At 33.3% G+C, this 21,715-nt stretch overlaps 2 protein-coding genes across 4 annotated transcripts; both read left to right on the top strand.

Moving 5' to 3' along the window:
* Window positions 1-345: 345 nt before the first annotated feature.
* On the top strand, window positions 346-7,600 carry LOC144552744 (Alkaline-phosphatase-like family protein). Of its 3 annotated transcripts, XM_078300739.1 has the most exons (17): window positions 346-548; window positions 635-728; window positions 1,260-1,304; window positions 1,422-1,589; window positions 2,173-2,257; window positions 2,342-2,448; window positions 2,749-2,829; window positions 3,217-3,269; window positions 3,362-3,464; window positions 3,733-3,876; window positions 4,165-4,261; window positions 4,677-4,902; window positions 5,201-5,285; window positions 5,584-6,465; window positions 6,697-6,789; window positions 6,892-7,178; window positions 7,452-7,600. In XM_078300739.1, the coding sequence occupies exons 1-17, from the start codon at window positions 421-423 to the stop codon at window positions 7,567-7,569; spliced, it is 2,796 nt and encodes a 931-aa protein (XP_078156865.1). In that variant the 5' UTR covers window positions 346-420; the 3' UTR covers window positions 7,570-7,600. The 3 variants fall into 3 exon arrangements, with proteins under 3 accessions (XP_078156865.1, XP_078156866.1, XP_078156867.1); XM_078300740.1 differs by lacking the exon at window positions 346-548 and having other exon boundaries at window positions 634-728; window positions 1,417-1,589; XM_078300741.1 differs by lacking the exons at window positions 346-548; window positions 635-728; window positions 1,260-1,304; window positions 2,173-2,257 and having other exon boundaries at window positions 1,467-1,589.
* A 6,171-nt stretch (window positions 7,601-13,771) lies between these two features.
* Window positions 13,772-15,915, top strand: LOC144552854 (uncharacterized). Its single transcript, XM_078300865.1, has one exon. It carries the CDS (start codon window positions 13,872-13,874, stop codon window positions 15,516-15,518), a length of 1,647 nt encoding a protein of 548 aa, XP_078156991.1. The 5' UTR covers window positions 13,772-13,871; the 3' UTR covers window positions 15,519-15,915.
* Window positions 15,916-21,715: the final 5,800 nt, after the last annotated feature.

Raw genomic sequence — 21,715 nt, 5'->3', positions numbered from 1 at the left:
TCTCAGAGGATACGCAGCAGACGAGGTTCTTTACTTTAATTCAGTTTTATAGTACATGTAAATTTAGGTACAAATTTATATGATAATATTTAGAGCATACATTGACCGCCTTTATTATTATTATTGTGCTTGAAATTTGACTTTAACCAATTATGAAAAGATATCCTTAATATTTTTTACTCCCCGTTTTGCATGTCACTGTGACGGGTCGGATCTAGAGTCTATACAACCCGCCTCACCAAACTGAGCTTGTTGATTTGTTGAAAGTGGTAAGAAACTGGTCTTGTTGAAACAATTCTATGATTTGCATATATCAATCAGCAATCAAAATTCTCTCTTAGTCCAAAACACTTCTCATCTAAAATCAATCCAACTTCCTTTCCTCCCGCCTTCTCTTCTTTCCAATAGTCTCTCCATGCCATGGCTTCTTCTCTAAAATGCTCGACACTTGCGGTGGGGGTTTTCACGGCGGCGCTGCTACAGATCGCTGGAATCTCTCTCTTTCTACTCGGATTTTTTCCTGTTAAACCCACTCTCCCTGGCTTCAGGTTCTTCCCCACCATCTCTCAATTGTCTAATTGCATTAATTATCTGTAATCTCCACTCTAATTTGGTACTGTTTGAAATGGTGTAGTGGTCCAGAGAGTTACCAAATGCCGAGTTGTGATTCGGTAACGGATGTGGAAAAGACAGATCTTTCCTCAGAGCAGCTCAAGTCTTTATATGAGGTGGTCTTTCATACAATGTGATTGTACTAGTGAGTAGAGTAGGCAATAGTTGGTTTTCTTTGTTTATTTGATGCTTATGAGGCTATACCAGAAAGTAGAGTAGCGTAATTGAGAAATTTAGAATCTAGACATCAAATTTATGCCCAAAGAGGGTACAGTGTAAATTTCAAAGCTGTACCAAAAGTGTTGCCCAATCTGTTGTTTTCTACTAAAAAAGATCCCATCAAACCAACTCTTTCTAAATAAGCTTTGACTAGGTTTGTTTTCCCTGAATTAAATTTATGATCTGATGAACCAAATTGGGGGCTTTGAAACTTTAGGAATAAAGTAAATTGAAAATTCACATATATAGTACTAAAATAATGTGCTGGGTCGATACTGAATTAGTGAGATTTGTAGCAGCAAGTGCTACTGGAGTTACTAAGATGTGACTAGTCACTTGTGTAATGTTATTTAACCTAAATTGGCTGATTTCTATTATAACTAAACTTCTAAGGGGCTAATGTATTTATATAACTTTCCTTTTTCTAGGAACTCTCTAGCATACATCCTGTCTATGACCGGCTGATACTTATGGTATGCTGTTGTAATTTACTAACAAAATGATGCATTGGATACTCAAAATTATTTCCATCTCTCTGAAAATTACCTTCCTTTCATGTTTTCTTGTAAATGCTTCTGTTGTCAGTTTAGGTTATTGATGGGTTACCAGCCGAATTTCTACTTGGAAAAGATAGAGAACCTCCAGCTAAGGCAATGGTGGAGGCGATGCCATATACTCAGTATTTATTGTCAAATGACTTGGCTGTTGGTTTTCATGCAAAAGCCGCGCCTCCTACTGTTACCATGCCCAGGTTAAAAGTAAGGTCATCTATCTTAGGATCCTTTTCGGTGCCTTGAGATTAAATAATTGTTGGAAGGCAAAAACTAGATTTCGAATATAAAACTTCTATAGTAAAACAACCTTGAACAATCTTTCATACTCCGAAATAAGAAATGCTATGAGGGAAATGTCAGGTATAGTCCTACAGAGTATCAAAAGCACCTACTCTAACCTTCCTGTTCTGATTTCACTTTTGAACAAATGTCATAATCACCCCATTTCTCACTAGATAAATGAAAAAGAACGGGTGGTGGAGGGATGTAAATTTAATATTTTTCACGTTGAGAGGGGCATTTGTTCAAAATTATTCAATTTGTTGTGTAATTTATTGATTGAGGGTGCTGGGGATACCAGCTCGTGCTCTATAATAAGATATATTAAGAAAAATGTATGGAAAAATGCTGGAACTGGCTTATGCTGTACCAGTGCCATTTTGGTTGAGACATTAGTGCACATATATAATGTGCCAGCTAAAATTGTAATGCTTACAATTGATGTTTCCTGTTAAAATTATTTATCGGTTTGCAATATGTTAACTCTTAAGTTTTTCTCATTCTTTAGGCTATGGTGTCTGGTGCTATTGGGGGATTCTTAGACGTAGCATTCAATTTTAACACTCAAGCCTTCTTAGACGACAATCTCCTTTGTTAGTGCAAATCATTTTATAGCTCAATAGCACATTCATGAAATTAAATTAAAGAACATTTTATTTAGTTGGTCTTACATGCAGATCAGTTGTATTCAATTGGCTGGAGGTTGGTTATGCTTGGGGATGAGACGTGGATTAAATTGTTTCCAAATTTATTCTCTAGAAAAGATGGAGTTAGCAGCTTTTTTGTAAGTTCTTAACTGGTTGGTCTTTGTTCCTATTAAATCCTTAAAGTGTACACTAAGAGCACAAGATATAGCCAAATAAATTTACAAAAGAAAGAAACCACAAGGTGTCTTTTTTGCTTAAAATTAGTATTTAGTTCATTCTTGCATGTGTCTCCTCAGAACTAACATTCCTCTTTTACCATATTTTTCTGAATGATTTACACCTTGCTGTTCGTTAGTAATGAAGAATGTTTTTTTTTTTTTTAATCATTTAGCTCTTTATTTAACTTTTTAAAGTGAGTATTGTATCTTCTACATCAGGTTAAAGACACAGTTGAGGTAGATTTTAATGTTTCTCGGCATCTAGATGTGGAGCTTGCTGCAAAAGACTGGAATCTCTTGGTACTAATTTTCTTTGTAAAGAGTACAAGTTCTAATTGTTCCCTGGCTAATTAATTTACTTATGAATCTAAAATATGGGTAGCTAAAAAAAAAAATTACCAATATTTTATTTTTATATCCTTGTTTCTTTGGTTGTCACTTCTTTGCTTGAGTAGAGGTTGCCATATACATTCATACGATACCTGTAATCCTAATTAAGAGACGCATCAAAGACTGGCACAATCATGCAAGTATTTCATACACTAAAGCAACTTGCATTTTATCTTGTTAGTAGCAACAGAACAGTAGACAGTCTACCTAAGAATCACCCGTCATATTATAAGCAGTATTATTTGTTGACCAATGATTTAAAAGTGGTATATATTCCTAAAGATGTTCTCCTTGTAGATTCTTCACTACCTAGGCTTAGATCATGTTGGCCATATTGGAGGGCGTCAGAGGTAAATCTCTTTGATAGGATTATTCTCAATTTTATTTCCATATTTTTATTTTGGTTTCGTAATTGACTGATACAGTGCATGTCTAATGACAGCATCTTGATGGCACCAAAGCTTAAAGAGATGGATGACATCATAAAAGAAATCCATATGCAAAGTATCGTTCCTCAAAAGAATTCCAACAGCCAAACCCTTTTGGTTTGTGATTTAAACTTCTTCATAACTTTTTAATTGTGAATTAGATTCTGAGGGGTATGTGTCATAAAGCATAGCCATATAAGACTAAAAGTTAAGTGTCAAATTATACAAATTTGTTTGGGTAATATTTCATGAAAAAGGAAAATGCCAATATGCATCCAAAACCAACAAAATTTTGCTTTTTGGCAATGTCAACTCCCCTAATTTCCCCAAAACTGACCTGACCATAACCAAAAAATAAATTAATATCATTTTATTTTTCCTTCAGGTTGTAGTTAGCGACCACGGCATGACTGAGGCAGGTAACCATGGTGGATCATCATATGAAGAAACTGATTCTCTGGCTCTTTTTATCGGTCATGGTATCAGGACTACGACTCATGGTAAAAATGTCAATAATGAAGCTTTTCAGGTATATGTAAAGATATTTCTTGGAAATATCTCATTTGTCATAGTTTTTTTAAGTTGAAGTCAATTGTCCTTAGAGATATATGATACATGAGCCAGAATTTAGTATATTAGAAGAAAGGAGATTGATGATATTGTTGTATCTTCCTGGCACATTGATTATTAAATATTTCTTTAATAAAACTAGACTGGCAATTGTTGACTGGTTCAGCTTGGCACCCGGAATTAAATTTTTGCTTCGTGTATTGTCAAATATTTAATGATATTGCCACGTAATGTTACTCTTTTACAGGTAGATATAGCCCCAACCCTTGCGCTTTTGTTTGGTGTACCTATTCCAAAAAATAACATAGGAATGATGATAACAAATGTCTTTCAGTCTTTACCAGGTGGGTTTCATTTCACACTCCTTTATGTAATGGCAAAATGTCCTTAAGAATACGTACATATTGAAAGATCTTTAAAGAAATGGCAGAATAGCCCTTGCCTTTTTTATACTATTTGCCATAAATTTTTCACTTTGTAATAAAAAACTACAACAATTTATTCAAATGGTTTTAACCAGCATTAGAAAGCAATGGAATACAAACTTCTGTTAATTCTAGTAACCTTTGTCTATCATTCAAAAATAATAATGGTTAACCTTTTTCTACTGAGGTCCCTTGTACAATTTCACCGTGCTACTTTTTTTTTCTTTTATATGTAGCCCTTTTTCCAATGATTTTTTCTTTTGTGAAAACTTTTGAAAAAGATGGGTTTCCATAAAAGATAATTGTATATCCATCTTGCACTTTGCTTATACAGAGGAACAAAGATTAAGGGCCTTGGAGCTAAACTCATGGCAACTACTGAGTTTATTAAGAGCCAACTTACCTCGTTTATGTTGTGATTATTCAACTTCTTCTACTTCTAGTCTGGATTTGGAAGCCGACCTTTCTACCGACTCTACCAATACTAAATTTTGCAATCTATTTTCAAAAGCTGTTGCCGCTCACAATTCTCTGAGGCTTCAAAACAACTCTTGTCTAAGGTAAGTTTCTCATCCAAGAACTTTTGGGAACTTTTTTACTGTTATTTGGTGACATCTCAATGTCCATGTGCTCAGTGAATTTAATAAGAAATTGGGCAACAAAATAGCAAAATCAAAATAATACTAGATAAAATAATTAATATAGAAATTCCAGATCGACCACTTTGTTCGGTTGTTCCAAACCATTTTACAAAAAAATTGAGGAAGAAAATGAGAGCAGATATTTCTTGCAAGTTATTTTCTATTTGTTAATATGTTTCTCAGTTATTTTTTTATTTTATTTACTACTCTTGTGCAGAACGGACTACTTTGAGATTGCTTCTGAGTCCTACGAGTTATTCCTGAGAAATGCTAGTGAGTGGTTGTCTCGTAGAGCTACAGATGTAATTTTTTTTTTGTTAAGCTGTGTTATCATTCATTGGTGTCAATTACTAAGATAGAACCACCAATAATAAGGAAACCCACCCTAAAATTTTGAGAAAAAGAACCGTATAAAACCAAGGAAAAACTGAAACCTGATTGTGCTGATTGGTATGTGCCAGTAAAACTTAATTACACTGATACCATAGTAGACAAGTACTTGTTCACTTTTAAAAAGTCAAGTTTAATTTTTCACTTCGTATTTCCCTTATCTTCAGAATATTGACATGTTTTACTTTATTTTGAAATGTTAAATTGCAGAAACCTATCCACATCCTCCTGTTTGCAGTTATTTTGATGCTTATGTCATGCTTTCTATTCATAGGCATCACATTTCAGTTGTTTCACAAAATATATGATAATCGATGGTGTATAGAAGATTATTTTATTTTTATAACCATCCTCCTCCATGCAATAAGTTTCGGCTCAAGCTCATTTGTTGAGGAAGAGCAATACACATGGCATTTCCTTACCTCAACCCTTTATTTAATTTTCCTTCTCTCGCAAGTCCAAGATCTACTAAAAGGACCAAATGGAAACTTGCCCGAAGTAATATCCCCTGTCATTTTGTCTCTCATTTTTGGAAGAATTTTAAGAGGTTGGCATCAGGGAGGCATCAACTGGGTCCACCTTCCTGATATTTCCAAGCTACTTCTGCAGTCCAGTCCCTCCACTATAACATTTCTACATATAACTGCCATTTTATCCCTTTTCACCCTCTACTCAAAATCAATCTACAGCCTAAAATCACATTTTAAATTAGCTTTATGGTTAAACTATCTTATAGGTGCATGTCTGGTTCTATTTCAATCTATTAAAAAAAATACATCTAATACGATCCTCGTTGATCATGGGACTACATGGATACCACAAGCTGTCTACATTATCGGGGGCATTTCAGTAATCTCATTTTCAATTGTGTTGCCTTGGGTTTGGTCAGTTTCTAGCAAGCGGGATCTTTTCTTGGGTATTAGAGAGTGTTTATTTGCTATTGGATCAACCTATGTGGCTTTCTGGTGTCTCTTGCAACTGCTTCTTCAGCAACCAGTGAATGCAATTCCAGTTTTGTTGATTTATATGCAAATTCACGCAAGTTTAAGTCTTTTTGTGAAAGGTGGGTCCCTACGCAAGGACTGGGTCAAGGTAATTTTCAAGTAATTTTTCATTTTATGTACTACATTTACTGACAATTAGCAAGCTAAACTTTTACTTCTATATTCAAGTTTCTGTATAAATTTGATAGATCTGAAAGCTTTCAGTTGTTAATTTTATATTATTTTCTTTTATTTTATCTGTATTTCTAATCCAGTCATTTTTATTATAATATTGTATCATTTACTATCTAACTTACTGTGCTTTTTTGTAATTTCTTAGGTTGCTGCTATTCATTTCTTAGGCCTTTCTGGCCATTTTGGGCTTGGCAATACCAACAGCCTTGCAACTATTGATGTCGCAGGAGCTTTCATAGTAAAAATCCTAAACCGCAAATATTTTCAACGATCATTTTTAACAATCTTTTTTGTTAATTTGTTTTAATCGATGATTGTTGCCTTCCTTTTATGTCAAAAGGGTATCTCGAGTTACTCCACAGTTCTTTCTGGGATACTAATGTTCTGCATTACCTATGCATCGCCTATACTATCGCATCTAAGTACAGTGATGTACATCCCAACCATGGTAGATGGTGTAGCCGTCTCATCTAAAGAGAAGTTTGAATGGAGAACGTTATTGGAAAGAATGGTTGCAATCCCATGCTTGGTTCCTCTGGTAGTTAATTCGGTTGCGTTGACTTCTTTTACAGTTGTGTTGCTTCTCATGAGGAATCATCTCTTCGTTTGGAGCGTCTTTTCACCCAAGTAAGTTCTCATGTTGTTTTTAATTTGTAGCTCATGGTACCTTAACATTAAAGATAGAAATCTCATTGCACCATTTGTTGGTCCTTCTGACTTTAGTGGAGTCTCTCATTTTCGTTTTTTCATTAAACTATATACCATATTTTGTTCTAATTAGTGCAAATACTGATTCTTTGGTATTGTAAAATTGAGTTGGACCATATTACCTTTTGTGTTGTGCAGTATTAAAATTGAAATACATACATACCTGATAGTTTCTAATTCAAATTGGTGCAGATATCTCTACCTTTGTGCCTCTACAATTTCAGTGTATGCCGGTGTACTTGTTATAGCCGGCACAGTGTTTTATACATGCAGTGTATTCGCTTGGAAAATGAGGAAATGTAAAATTTAAGCTCCAGCGTAATATGGGTTTGTTGCAAAAACTTTGTTTTTCATTGTTTTCTAGTCAAGGTTAGATAATACATAAGAGGCAAATGCTGATTATTGAAAGAGAGCAAAGTTGCATTTAGGAATTGTTGTTTCTTTATCAGTTCATACAAAGCGTTTAAATTGAATTTTGATGGAGTAATTGCTCACTAAAATGATTTTTCTTCAGCTCTTACTAAGTTTGCAATTTTGAATTGAGTCAAGTAAGAATTGTTGGCTTGTTAATTAAGTTACTAGTATTATGTCCGTGCGTTTCAACGGGAATATATTATACAATTGAATAGAATATGAAGAGACCTTTTTATTTGACATTCACGCAAAATTAAGAAAAAATATATTTAAATGAAAATAAAAGATACAAATGATAAAAAAAAACAGAAATCCAAATAATAAATAGCAATAAAAGAAACAACAACAAATGAAAAAAACAGATTAAAGATAACATAAAAGAAATATATTGAGGTATCATTGCGATTTAATATCTAATTTTCTCTACAAGCAAAACAGGTTATTAAACAATTTAGAGGAGAAATGATATGTAAAGAAACAAAATTGAGAAAGATATGATTAAATAATTCAAATAAGGATTTTCTCCCGTATATATTATTGATGGAAATTATTTTAACAATAAAAAAATTCACACGAAAGTTCTAGATATTTGTTATTTCCTCTCCATATCGGAAGGATATGATTGTTTCCATCAACACATGATCTTTTTTTTTATGTAAACATCAGCACAAGATATGTTATTCACATATTCACAAAGATGCAGTAGTCCCAAACAAAATTTGGAAACATATGATTTTTTCCATTTTTATTGTCGAAACTATAGAGGGAGATGAGAAATGAAACGGAGGAAATAGAGAAATAAAGAAATAATTTAATTGCATGATAAATGTAAGAAGAAATAAGGAAACAGATTGTTAAAGATTCATTCAATTTTAATTGTGACAAACCATGTAGCAGTTTGTGTGGCAAATATGTTTTTAACCAAATTTAGACTTCTATACATAAAATAGATGTATTTAATCAAAGGAATACAGATTATGTAATTGGAGGGCTGATATTCAATTCGAAAATTCATCTTTCAATCTCAGTTGTTGACAGATCAAAACAACTACATGCATAAATATAAGCCTCTTGTGCGATTAACTAACAAATATCGTGTAGTTTATATAATTCTATAAAACCATCGAATATTAACTAGGAAGTGGTTTTTGAAGGACTTCAAAATATAAAACTTTGATAAAAACTACAGTTTTTTCTGGTAAATGGCTCATAAAATAATGTTATATTTTAATTTAATGTTTATAGTATGGTCTTCAGAGGACCATCAAAATCGATTATAGAATTTGTATCAAGAAGTAAACTGTTGGATCTACTTTATTTTTGCTATGAAAGTTGTTCTTTAATTTCTTATTTTCATGTTGTCGCAGTGTTTACAATAAAAACCAACAATACACAATATATTCGTGAGGTCCAAATTCGCAGAAATTTTTTTTTTTAAAGGTGATAAATATTTTTTTTAATCAACCAGAAAGATGGTGAAATTTAAAAGAATCAAGACGGGGCGGTTCCTTAGAATTATTTCTTTCATAAAAAAATTATTTCTTGTGATTCAATACTTCAATTTTTCATATTCTATCAATCATGTTTTAACTTGGAAATTAAGTTCGAAAAAAGTTATCAAAATTAATTAATTTGTTGATATTAATTCGGACTTAAAATTAATTTGTTAACAAATAATTATTTTACGAGTCAAAGAAATCCACAATAGGTGCAAAACAAAATTCTAACTTTAACGAGCATAACTTTTGAAAAATCAGATTTTTTTTTTTTTTATTATGACTCCATTATGAAAAACTTACATAAAGATCTATATTCATTGAATTCGTATCCTCTGCATTAACTCAAAAGGAAATCTGTTGAGTTAATGAATCTCAACCGTCTTTAACTGATGCAGTTTATTCTATGACATCAAAAAAATTCATCATCTATCTTATTCTATAAAACAAAATTACTAATATTTTAAAAAATATATATTCAGCCAAATTCGGCCAGAAAATCAAAGGTGGTTTGGTTTTAAACTTGTTTCTATAATTTATAAGGCTAACTGTAGGTCAATATCCATTAAGTCAACATAGTCACTGTGCGTTATGGCAGTGACACAAGTTGTATGAAAAAAAATAGAGTTTGAAACTTGTATACTATCATAAATTATGAAAGAAAAATAATAAATAAATCAATCAATCAACATATTATAATATTATATATGTGTGGATATGCTGCAATTATTGATGTTAAGAAAAAGAGAGAAACTGACAAATAAAAACAATTCTATGTGTGGATATGAGGCAATTGAAATTTGGATGTTGTATATCATTTTTTGCCTCACGGGATACTCATGTATAGTGGCATAGTATCAGTTAGTGGTTTGAAAAAATCCGACCGGGTCAGATCCGACCCGGACGAACCGTGGATCCGCTCCTAACCGCTCCGATCTTAGCTAGACTCCCGGACTGGTCCGGACTAGTAAGGATTTGGACCAGTTTTTTGAACTAGACCTCCGTAAACCCAACCCGTCCAAACCTCCGACCCAACTAGCCCCGATTCGAACCAAACCCGACCTGCCCCTCGAAACCCCCAGAAAACCCATCCCTCCTCCGAAACCCCCAGCCCCGATCCGTATCCGACCCGAACCGATCTGTGCTAATTTTGAATCAAGAGTCTAGCATGAATTTGGTCCAACTCTCTCAAATGAGACCTACCGGATCCGAGAATCGCGGGACCCATGACCCAGACGGATTCGGACCGAGAGGACCCGACCCGTTTTCACAACACTAGTATCAGTGTCTTTAAAACAAGGGGACATTGCATCAAAACTAATATTCCATTTGGATCGAATCACTTTTGAGTTTTGATTCACCTTACTTTATTTTATATCAAAACTCCTCGTGATTTTAGCCTGACCCCACTATGTGAAAACATTTTTTTTTTTGTATTTATATAGATAATATATAATTAATATAGAAAATTAGATAGATTGCTTAATTTTTCTGATCCAATATGAGAAATCTAATCTAAGATTTTATAAAAGAGAGAAATGTATTGATTTTGTGTATTTGAGTACAATGATATGTGTTTTAGTTTTCTTCTTGATGCTCGTAGCCTTTACTTTATTATTTTGAATTTTTGAAGTTTTATTCTGATGTATGTTTGTAAAGACTCTTGATGTATACTCCTCTGATAGTCACTATCAGATTTTCGAAAAAAAAAGGAGCACAATGATATGATATCTACTTTTAGGTTTGATTAAAATACAATTCTTAACAACTTCACTAATTATCTTCTATCTCACCATTACAATTACAATGCTTACCAACTTCTACAATTTATATTTGCTATTATAGTCAGTACAATCTATGTAATTCTAGGGTTCAAATGCCTTCATGTTTTTGTGCCTCCATCATGCCTCCATCTCTCTCCATCATTTTTAAAGTTCAAACAGTCGATCCGAACCGCTCAACCTAACCTCCATACTAAAATATGTTTGGAGACCAAATTTTATATTTTTAGGAAATTTTTTACTATTTTTTTAGATAGGTACAAAATCAGTAAATCTGAACCATCTAAAAACAGTATTTTTGTACCTATCTAAAAAAATAGTAAAAAAATTCCTAAAAATATAAAATTTGGTCTCCAAACATATTTTAGTATGGAAGTTAGGTTGAGCGGTTCGGATCGACTGTTTGAACTTTGAAAATGATGGAGAGAGTTGGAGGCACAAAAACATGGAGGCATTTGAACCCTCCTCTTCTCTATTACCTAACAAGGAGATCAGTTCTTTAGAAATTTCTTAAATAAAAAAAATAAAAAAAATAAAAAAACTAAGCATACACCATAAATTGGCGCCTAAAGAAACCAGACCAAAGGTCTAGTTCTTTCAGGTGCCAATTTAATGAATTTATACCTACTATTATTTATTATTTTCAGTACAATCTATGTAATCCTCTATTACTAACCAGGGATCAGTTACTTTAGAAATTTCTTGAAAAACAAAAGAAAAAATAAGCATACACCATAAATTGGCGCCTAAAGAAACCAGACCAAAGGTCCAGTTCTTTCTTTTTTTCTGAAACTTTGATAGTGGCTATCAGATGGTAAAGGTCCAGTTCTTTCTTTTGTTTTTGAAACTCTGATAGTGGCTATCAGATGGTAAAGGTTCAGTTCTTTCTTTTGTTTTTGAAACTCTGATAGTGGCTATCAGATGGTAAAGGTCCAGTTCTTTCCTTTTTTTTTTGAAACTCTGATAGTGGCTATCAGATGGTAAAGGTCCAGTTCTTTCAAGTGCCAATTTATGATTATGCACAACAATATAAACCTAAATGAATCCAAATCAAACTTTTTATCTAAATCACACGATTATTTACCTAAAATTAAACATAAGAAACTCTATTAAAGTAACTTAAATAAACTAAATTAACCAACAATAACTACACATTACTAAATAAAACTAAACTGGCCTAAATTAAACTAAATCAATTAAAGTAACTTAAATAAACTTAATTAACCAACAATAACTACACATAACTAAATAAAACTAAAATAATCTAAATTTAACTAAATTAATTAACTAACAATAACTACCCATAATTAAATAAAACTAAATTAAAGTAAATTAACCTACATTTTCCTAAATTTACCATAATTAAACTAAATTAATATGCATGCAAAGCTGATAACCCTTAGTTCTTGATTTTATGTGGCGCTGAAAGAAACAAACCTGCATGCAAAGTTAAAGCTTAAGCAACAAATAAAAATTATATCGAAAAAATCAAACAATTTATCTAATATTCTAATATTCTATATTATATTTTTTTTATTTAAAAATTATGCAGTGAAAAAGATCTTATGAGAAACAAATAACACCACAAAAACAGCCATAAATTGTTTCTGGATGCCGTGAAAGTTTGAAACTGACTAGTAATAAAGCAGCGAGTATACATTTGATTAAATAGATAACAACAATGACATAAATTACACCAAAATTTGTATTCATACCTCAGAAAAAAAAGAAAATTACAACTATGCATTGCCCAAATTTCATAATTTTGAAAAAAAATTGAGGGCATTGCTGGAATTTCGTTTTTTTTAAGGATATAATAAAAATTTCGGTTAAATAATAGGGGGGATTTCATATATATCCCTCAAAAGTGTTAATATTACGTATTATCCCTCCATAATCAGTAATTACATATTTATTCTTAAAAATTGTACAAACTTACGTATTATCCCTCCATAATCAGTAATTACATATTTATCCTTAAAAATTGTACAAAGTCACATATTTGTCCAATCTAACTCTCTAACATATCAAATATCTCAAAAAATAATCAAATAATATTTTTTTTAAACATTAAAATTTATTTTACAATATTAATTAATAATATGTTGACCATTATGTCCTTCGATCTCTTTAGTCCCCCTGAGTTTTCTTTTTCTGTAAGGTGCCAAACCTCCATCGTCTCTCTCTCCAAATGCGTTAAATCACATATTTCTCCCCACCTTTCCTAGTTGCCTCTCCTCTCATATTTATGCCGCACCTCGTTCCGTTAATTTTTCATTTTTGTTTGGAGAGAGAGGCGGAGATTTGACACCTTAAAGAGAAAATAACTTAGACGGACTAAAGAGACAAAAACTAAAAGCGGGAGGTTTGACACTTTAAAGAGAAAAGAACTTAGACGGACTAAAGAGACAAAAACTAAGAGCGCAATAGTCAACATATTATTAATTAATAATGTAAATTTTTTTTAAGTTTTAAAAAATGTTATTTAATTATTTTTGGAGATATTTGATATGTTATAGAGTTAGATTGGACAAATATGTAAATTTGTATGATTTTGAAGGATAAATATGTAATTATTGATTTTGGAGGGATATATATGTAATATTCAAACTATTAAGGGATATACATGAAATTGCCCCTACTTAATAATGTCACGTAGGTCCCATGCGTAAGCTACTGTTCTCTGATTCTTTCCACCGTACGATTTGATTGGGTCCATTGGGATTTGGAAGCATGGGACAGTTATCACATTTCATATCAACTTTTTGAAAGTTACCAACACTATTGTTTCATATTTCAAAATATTTTGAGGTTGAATCCGTAAAAATCCCCTCGACTCGAACGAAAGATTGACCCTTTGCTCTGCCTCCGAATCCGATCTCCACACTCCCACCTCACTTCCCCCAAAACCCGAATCCAATATGAATCCCGACGGAGGCGGCGTTGGCCCACGTCGACAAGAAGCCGAGCGTTGGCTTGGCGTCGCTGGGAAACTTCTAGAAGCACGCGATTTCGAGGGATGCAAGCAATTCGTCGAACAGTCGGTCTCTGCTGACCCTCTTGTACCTGGTGCGGAAGAACTCGTCGCTGCAGCGGAGGTGCTTCAGTCGGTCGAGCAACGACGCATCAACAGCCACCCTGACTATTACGCTGTGCTTGGTCTCGATTCCTCCCTTCCTTCTTCTCTGGAACCCGCCGCCGTGTCGCTCCACTACCAGCGCCTCTCTCTCCTTCTACATCGTGATACTCCCACACCTGCGTTTACTGATGCAGCTCGATTGGTGGCGGAAGCTTGGGCTGTGCTCTCGGATCCCCCTTCAAAGGCACTGTTTGACAATGAATTGGAGCTTTCCAAGCCGAAATTAAAACCGAGGTCACCGTCTCCACCTCCACCCGCTCCGCCGCCTCCTGCTTCGTCTTCGCCTCGTAAAACCCCTACTAAACCTGCGAAGTTGCCGACTGTGACTAAATCTCCTAAATCAGTATTTCTCAAGGGGGAATCATCAGCTAAGATGGGTAAATCTGTGGCCAAGCCGACGAATTTCTGGACCATGTGCACTACCTGTTGCCACGTGCACCAGTACGGGCGGCTCTGTGAGGGACAGTACTTGCTTTGCCACAGTTGTCGTCGCCCATTCTTCGCGGCGGCAATGCTGGAGCCACCACCAATTGTACCAGATACCGATATGTATTACTGCACCTGGGGATTTTTCCCCTTAGGGTTTCCCGGTGGGCCTGGTTATGGGGGCATGTATGGTCTGGGTTCCCAGTTTGGGTCAAGCTCTTTACCAGGTACTCAACCTGGTGTGGTTCCACCAAAGATAGGAGGAGAGATGGTTAATGGTACTGGAATTGGCACTCGTACACCGAATACATTTCCTGTAAAGCGGGGGAGGGGTCGGCCCCGTAAGAATCAACCAAGTCCAGGTACACCTTTTACACCTGGATCTGGTCTAGTAAATTTACCAAGCACGCAGCCCGGTGTTATTCCACTGAAAATAGGACGGAAGAGTGTTAGTGTTTCTGGTACTGGCACTGGCACATCAAATAGTTTTCCTGGAAAGCGGGGCCGGGGTCGGCCACGTAAGAATCCGCCAGGCTCAGGTACACGTGCTACACCTAAATCAGGTCTAGTAAATTTACCTAGTGCACAGCCCGGTGCGACTCTGTTGAAGATAGGAGACGAGAGTGTTAATGGTACTGGTATTTCCACTGGTACACCTAATAGTTTTCCTTCAAAGCGGGGTCGGGGTCGGCCGCGTAAGAATCAGCCGAGTCCAGGTTTATCTGTTACACCTGGATCAGTTCTAGTAGATGTACCTGTAGTTGGGAATGTACCGGCTGTGGTTTTGCCAAGTATGGGTTGGGAAAGTAGTGCTACTGAAGGTACTGGTGCTGGTACTGTTGTTGTTTCACCGAGTAGTGAACCAGTAAAGAGGGGTCGGGGTCGTCCACGAAAGAATGAGGCCAATTCAGCAAGTTATACTAAAAAAATGGTGGCTAAAAAGAGAGTAAATGCAAACTTGAAGAAGGTGGTGGTAGACATGAATGATGGTGAAATAGTTTAATCGATTATTTTGTTCAACAATAAGGTGGAAAGAGTAGTGCATTTTGGAAATATGAGAAGTTTTGAAGTTTCTTGGGTATGGAGAGTGCATATTTGGGCTTGTACAGCTGGAAGGTCGGTGCTTTGCTGTGTGCTGTGATATAATGTAGCATTTGTCTGGGAATTAGTTCATCAGCTGTTGAAAAATTAAGGGATGTGGAATTTAGGGTTTGTGTTATGGTAAAATTGTAGCTTAGTTGGTCAAGATGACCGTTGTCTTTTTCTTTTTCCTTTTTTTTAGTTGTTGTTTAGTAGTAGTTTTTCCAATTTCAAATCACATCAATTTGCATGCTGTCACAGTTGTGTTGTTAATGCTATTCATGATAGGTTGTGCTTGCAAGTAAATTTAGATCGTTTCATGCCAAGGATATGACAATACCACACAATAGTCTGGTACCTATCTGATGTCGGAATGCACTTGATCTGCTTGTTTGCTTTTATGTCCTGGCATCATTTTCTACCAAAATATTGTGAATTTTATGTCTGAAAGATAATAAAAGATTCTGGTTGGTACGGTACTGCATAATTGAGGTTTTTATGTATTTTACTTGTCAGACCCCAAACTCCTGGGGGGTTACGTCTTAAAATTGTGCTCCTGTGATGATTTAATTCCGAAGTCAATAGGTGTGATTGTGCTGGTAATTGGTATTGTAATGTACCAGTCTAGTTGGTATTAGTTTGTGCTATCTTGGTACTGTGCATTCCCTAATTTGGTGTAAGCTTGAGTGGCATATTTATACCATGGTTCCAAGATGCAAGAAGATCGTGATCGGATCAGTTTGTTACTGTTTTGAATGGAAGGTAATGTGTACTTTTTTTTTGTGGCAAACCTTAATAAAGGTTAAATTGGAAGTGTGTTTTGTTCAAATTTAGATCGCGATCTGATCAGTTTGTTACTGTTTTGAATGGAAGGTAATGTGTACCTTTTTTTTTTGGCAAACCTTAATAAAGGTTAAATTGGTAGTGTGTTTTGTTCAAATTTAGATCGTGCTCAGATCATTTTGTTACTGTTTTGAGTGGAAGGTAATGTGTACCTTTTTTCTTTTTTTTCTTTTTTGGCAAACCTTAATAAAGGTTAAATTGGAAGTGTGTTTTGTTCAAATTTAGATCATGATCGGATCAGTTTGTTACTGTTTTGAGTGGAAGGTAATGTGTACCTTTTTTTTTTCTGGCAAACCTTAATAAAGGTTAAATTGGAAGTGTGTTTTGTTCAAATTTGTTTCAGGGGGGGCAGCTTAACATGGTTGACTATGTTTTAAGTACCATTTTGGGTTTGATACCAATTTGGGTTTGAAGCAGTGTGAAACTAGGTTGAGGCATTCATTTGCAAAATCAAACCTAAATAAAGTATTAATTGCAAAATCAACTTAAGGAGGAAGAGTTTGCTTCATTATAGGTACTTGGGGTAGTATTAGAAGCAATTAAATGGAATAACCATTTAAAAAGGCTTTTCATCTTTAAAGAGAAAGCTATTCTGATGGCAAAAAAATAAAGAAATACTCCGGGAACCAACGAATATAACCCGTGCAAAAGTATGATTAATGATCTATATGATTATATGTGCTAGTTTAATAATTTGAAATTTAAAACTTGGATGTCAAAAAAAAAAAATGATAGATATGATCAACATTATTTTTTCTATAATGTGTAAAAAATTATAACATTTTGATTTTATTTTAATTGGTATCAAAAGTTTGTAAAAATATACTAATGTAGATCACTTTTAGATATTGATTTTTTAACTCATTGATTTATATAAAAACAACATTAAAAAGTGATAATTTTAGAACTTTTTAGTTAGAATTTTATTTCTTAAAGATATATGTCAAAATAAAAATAATATTGATTACAAACCATGGTTGTAAATAGCGTTTATAGTAGCACAGCAGGGAGACAAAAAAAAATAGCTATTGTGAAAAGCGTAGCTATAGCAGAAGTTATCATACATATTGTTTTTTTTTTTTCAAAATTTATATTTTATATTTCTACTAATTATCAAACGATCAATATTGGAGAATTGGGATAACAACTAAATGACAATTAATCTTTGTCTATACTTTTTTCAATCATGCAAATAAGAAGAAAAAAAATGATCTACAATGTAACATTATTTAATAGTTCATACTTCATAGTATTACTAAATTATAATAGACGAAGAGCAATTAATTTTACAAGTGAAATGAAATCAATATACCTATTTAAATATTGTATATATTATAATAATCGAAATCAGCTTTCAATGAAACGAATGACAATAATTTTACAGATGAATACTAGACGAAAAGCAAGCAAAAGGAGGAATTAATATTTGAATATTTTTCAATATAGAATGAGAGACTAAATCACAAATAAAAACAGAAACACATAATTTGATTTAACATACTTATCATAGCAGACTATGTAACATCATTAACTTTATTAAATTTACAAGGTTGGTTTTTCTTTTGGAAGCAAAATTGTGTTCAATGTCCAAACAAAAACCGTCTTTCTCTGCAATTGTGTAGAATTTAGAGAATCTTTGCATTATATGAGGCTTTCAATACAGTTAGAGTTAACAAGTTATTCGCTAGTAAACACGAAAACAGGCGCAGCTAAAATTTATTAATAATAACATGCAAAATTTGTGAGGCATGCAAACTATATGAAACTCTTAACTAGAATCAATCACAAAATTTATGATAGGCATGCAAAATTTATGAGGCATGGAAAACAAATGTGTGATTTCTTTGTTAGATTAAAGTTTTCTATTAAATGAAGCAATGCCACTCTAACGCAAATAAACATTGTTCGAGAAATTTTCAAGTCAAGTTTATTTGGAATTTTCAGCTAAATATTATTATTAATATCGTATTTCAAGAAAGAAATTACAATTTTCTAATTGAGATATTGGAGCAAGTCAAAAACTGACAAAATTTTTCTTAAAATGAGTAATATTTTTATAAATATTTTTATACATGTTTTAAAAATAAATATGATCGATACCCTTTCAAAATGTTTCAAAATAAAATCTTTTAAATTAAACCATTTGATTTCTCAAAGTTGTTACATTTTGAAATGATTAATAACTATAACATAATTATAACGAGAACAAGATTAAGCAAAAAAAATGCATATTTAGTGCAAGTTGTTATTTATAGCAAGGACAATTGCTTTTTTATTGAAATTTTGATAAGTTTCATGTAAATACCGAGAACGTGAGAATTTTTATAGTAAAAAGGATTATGACATGTAAATGTTGCTTCATTATTATGATCATGTGTTTATTAATAGATATTTTATTGTATAGAATTGAAAAAATAATTATTAATGTTTCAAACAATACATATATTCGGCCTTCGATTTTTATCATTGATTTGCAAATTATTATTAGATTGTAGATTATTCTAAATAATTAATATGATTGAACTAAATAACTTGTCCAATAAATTTGACTTTTTAGCACGCTCACATTTTATAAAATTAAAAATAAAAATCAAATGCCAGAACTCATCATAACACAAGATTATTCCATAGAAAAGATCCAAAATTACATGATATCTAAACAATTTATTCGGACCCGTTTCAATTTGAAAAGAGAACAAATTAGTATTATACGGTGTAGTTATTTATATATATTATGTTGTTTGAAAACAAAATGGCAGACCACCAATTTTCTTGGAGAAGAAACATCATAAATGTATTTTACAAATATTTTTTATTATTAGAGGCTTGCCAATAATCATTATATTATTTGAAAATGAAGTGGCTCATCCCCACTTTTGTTGTATGATTTATGATTATTAAGATAAACGCCTTTTCTCTATTGAAATAAGAAGAAGATAATCTCAATAAAAAAATATAATATTTAGTTTTATATAAGATTGATAAATAAATCGAATTAATCAGTTTGAATCGTCCATTTTACCTCAAAATTCGAGATCTGAAGCCATAAATCAATCATGAACTACCCAAAATACCAAGATAAATCCAGCACAACATTTATTATAACAGAAGAGCAAATGAGGTTAATGTTGAAGTTGAATTATATTATGAATTGCACACGCTCGTTACAGTGTAAGTGCCACAGAAAAGAAAATTGAGATCTCTTGGCAGATTGGTTTGATTTGACTGATTTGATGGATTTGGACCACTCACACAGTGAAAAATGGTGCAGAGAGATTGGATGAATTTGGGTTTTGGGTCAACAATTATGGTTTCGGGTCCCACTGGACTTTAAAATTTAAATAAAGAAACATAATCTCAGTTTCGGATAATGTATGGTGTTTTTTTTACTGTAATTACTAATTGAGTAAAGATTTTAGTTCCGCTGATTAGTTTCTTATTAGTTCCCTAACAACTTATTGTCATTAATATGCAAAGTAAACTGTGCTCGACTCCTCTCTCTCTTCCGATCAACAAAAAAACAAAATCATATTCACGCTCTTCACGTCCTTCACGGCCTCCGCCTCTTCTCTTTCTCGGCGTGGTGCACCGTCGAGATTCGGCGAGGAGAGCGTGGTGCACCGTCGAGATTCGGCGAGGAGAGCGTGGTGCACTATCGAGATCCGACGATGAGAGCGTGGTGCACCGTCGAGATCCGGCGAGAAGAGAGTGGTGCATCGTCCAGATTCGGCGGGAGAGCGTGGTGCACCATTGGAGGGGGTCCATGCTAGCCCAGCGAAGGTTGTCACAGTGAAACATATGAACACTTTATTAGTTAGATATGAATACTTCATTTGTTAGATATGCATACTTCATGTTAGATATGAATACTTCTTGGAAGAGGTGAGGTGAGAGAGATGAATCTGACTTTTGAATTTTGAATTGTATAAATTATTTCGAACATGTATGAATACTTCATTTGTTAGATATGAATACTTCGTTTGTTAGATATGCATTCATGTTATTTTAGATATGAATATTTCTTAGAAGAGGTGTTCAAGAAGAAAGGTCTGACTTTGAATTGTATAAATTATTTCAAACATGTATGAATATTTCATTAGTTAGATATGAATATTGCTTAGAAGAGATGTTCAAGAAGAAGGGTCTGTCTTTGAATATTGAATTGTATAAATTATTTCAAACATGTATAAATACTTCGTAATCGTCAGTATGAATACTTCATTTGTTTAGATATGAATACTTCTTTAGTTAGATATGAATAATATATATATTCGCTGTAGTGGTCCCCAATCTTGGCAAATATCGCTTTCAGACGGTTGCGATTCCCAATCCAGGCTGTCACAAGACGTCAGCGGTCCCCCTGGTCGTTACTGGTCCCCTCCAGCTTGTGTTTACATATGACGAATGGTTTTGATAATAAGTATGAATACTATACGTTTTGACTATTAACTCAGAGTATAAATACCCCCATATCAGATGTTGGAGTCAGTTAATGGTTCCCTATCGAAAGTTATTTGTCTTTTAGTGCGAGAGACGTTTAGGAGATTGATATGGGGGTACTGTTGGTCGTTCCCTTACTAGGGGTGTGAACAAGAAATTCACATCCTCTCCAATACCAATAATAATTCTAACGCTCAAAATTTTAAAAATTAGAGTTTATTTTGTACAATATCAAGAGATAATTTTTTTATTTGTTTAATTGAAAAAAGTTCTATATCTTGATCCTATGTGTCATGAGCTTAATATTTGTTTAATCGTCCAACTTTGCTGCTGGAAACTAATTTACTGATTTTTTAAGTAAAATTTATAAAGAAACTTAACTTAATATAAGATTTACTCAATTGTTTTCTTAGCTTTAAACAATTTCTACAGAAAAAGTTGGCATTAAAAAAATTAAGCACAAAGAAATATATATTTTTTGAAAATAAAATATAGATAACGTGTCATAGTTTAATTTAGTCTAAAGTTTTACGAAAATATATTATTTTTTATGAGATTTTTTTGTTCTATTATGATATATTCTCGTTGCACCGTTCGGACTAAAAACACTAGTTGAATAAAAGTTTAGATCTCTATTGTTTTTTTTTCAAGTTTGATCTGATTTCATGAACTATAATCCGGATAAATGATCATATTTCTAAAACAACTCTTAGGCCCTGTTCGGTCGCGTTACTGTTCCTGTGGGAAAAAAAAATTCAATTCAATTCCTGTGCCCATGCCCATTCCCAATTGGAGGCCGAACGGGACCTTAAGTTATGGTTTCCAAAAGAAAATTTT

Source organism: Carex rostrata, chromosome 4 (genome assembly GCF_964058835.1).
Source record: "Carex rostrata chromosome 4, lpCarRost1.2, whole genome shotgun sequence".
In the NCBI taxonomy this organism is placed as follows: domain Eukaryota; kingdom Viridiplantae; phylum Streptophyta; class Magnoliopsida; order Poales; family Cyperaceae; genus Carex; species Carex rostrata.
This window is presented reverse-complemented; position numbering and strand designations above follow the sequence as displayed.

What these genes read in the sequence shown, in the direction of transcription:
- LOC144552744 (XM_078300739.1), top strand. Translation starts at nt 421, where the DNA reads ATGGCTTCTTCTCTAAAATGCTCGACACTTGCGGTGGGGGTTTTCACG. An exon ending in AGCTCAAGTCTTTATATGAG is followed by an intron (nt 729 to 1,259) that starts GTGGTCTTTCAT and finishes TCCTTTTTCTAG; the next exon opens with GAACTCTCTAGCATACATCC. An exon ending in ATGTCGCAGGAGCTTTCATA is followed by an intron (nt 6,790 to 6,891) that starts GTAAAAATCCTA and finishes TTATGTCAAAAG; the next exon opens with GGTATCTCGAGTTACTCCAC.
- LOC144552854 (XM_078300865.1), top strand. Translation starts at nt 13,872, where the DNA reads ATGAATCCCGACGGAGGCGGCGTTGGCCCACGTCGACAAGAAGCCGAG.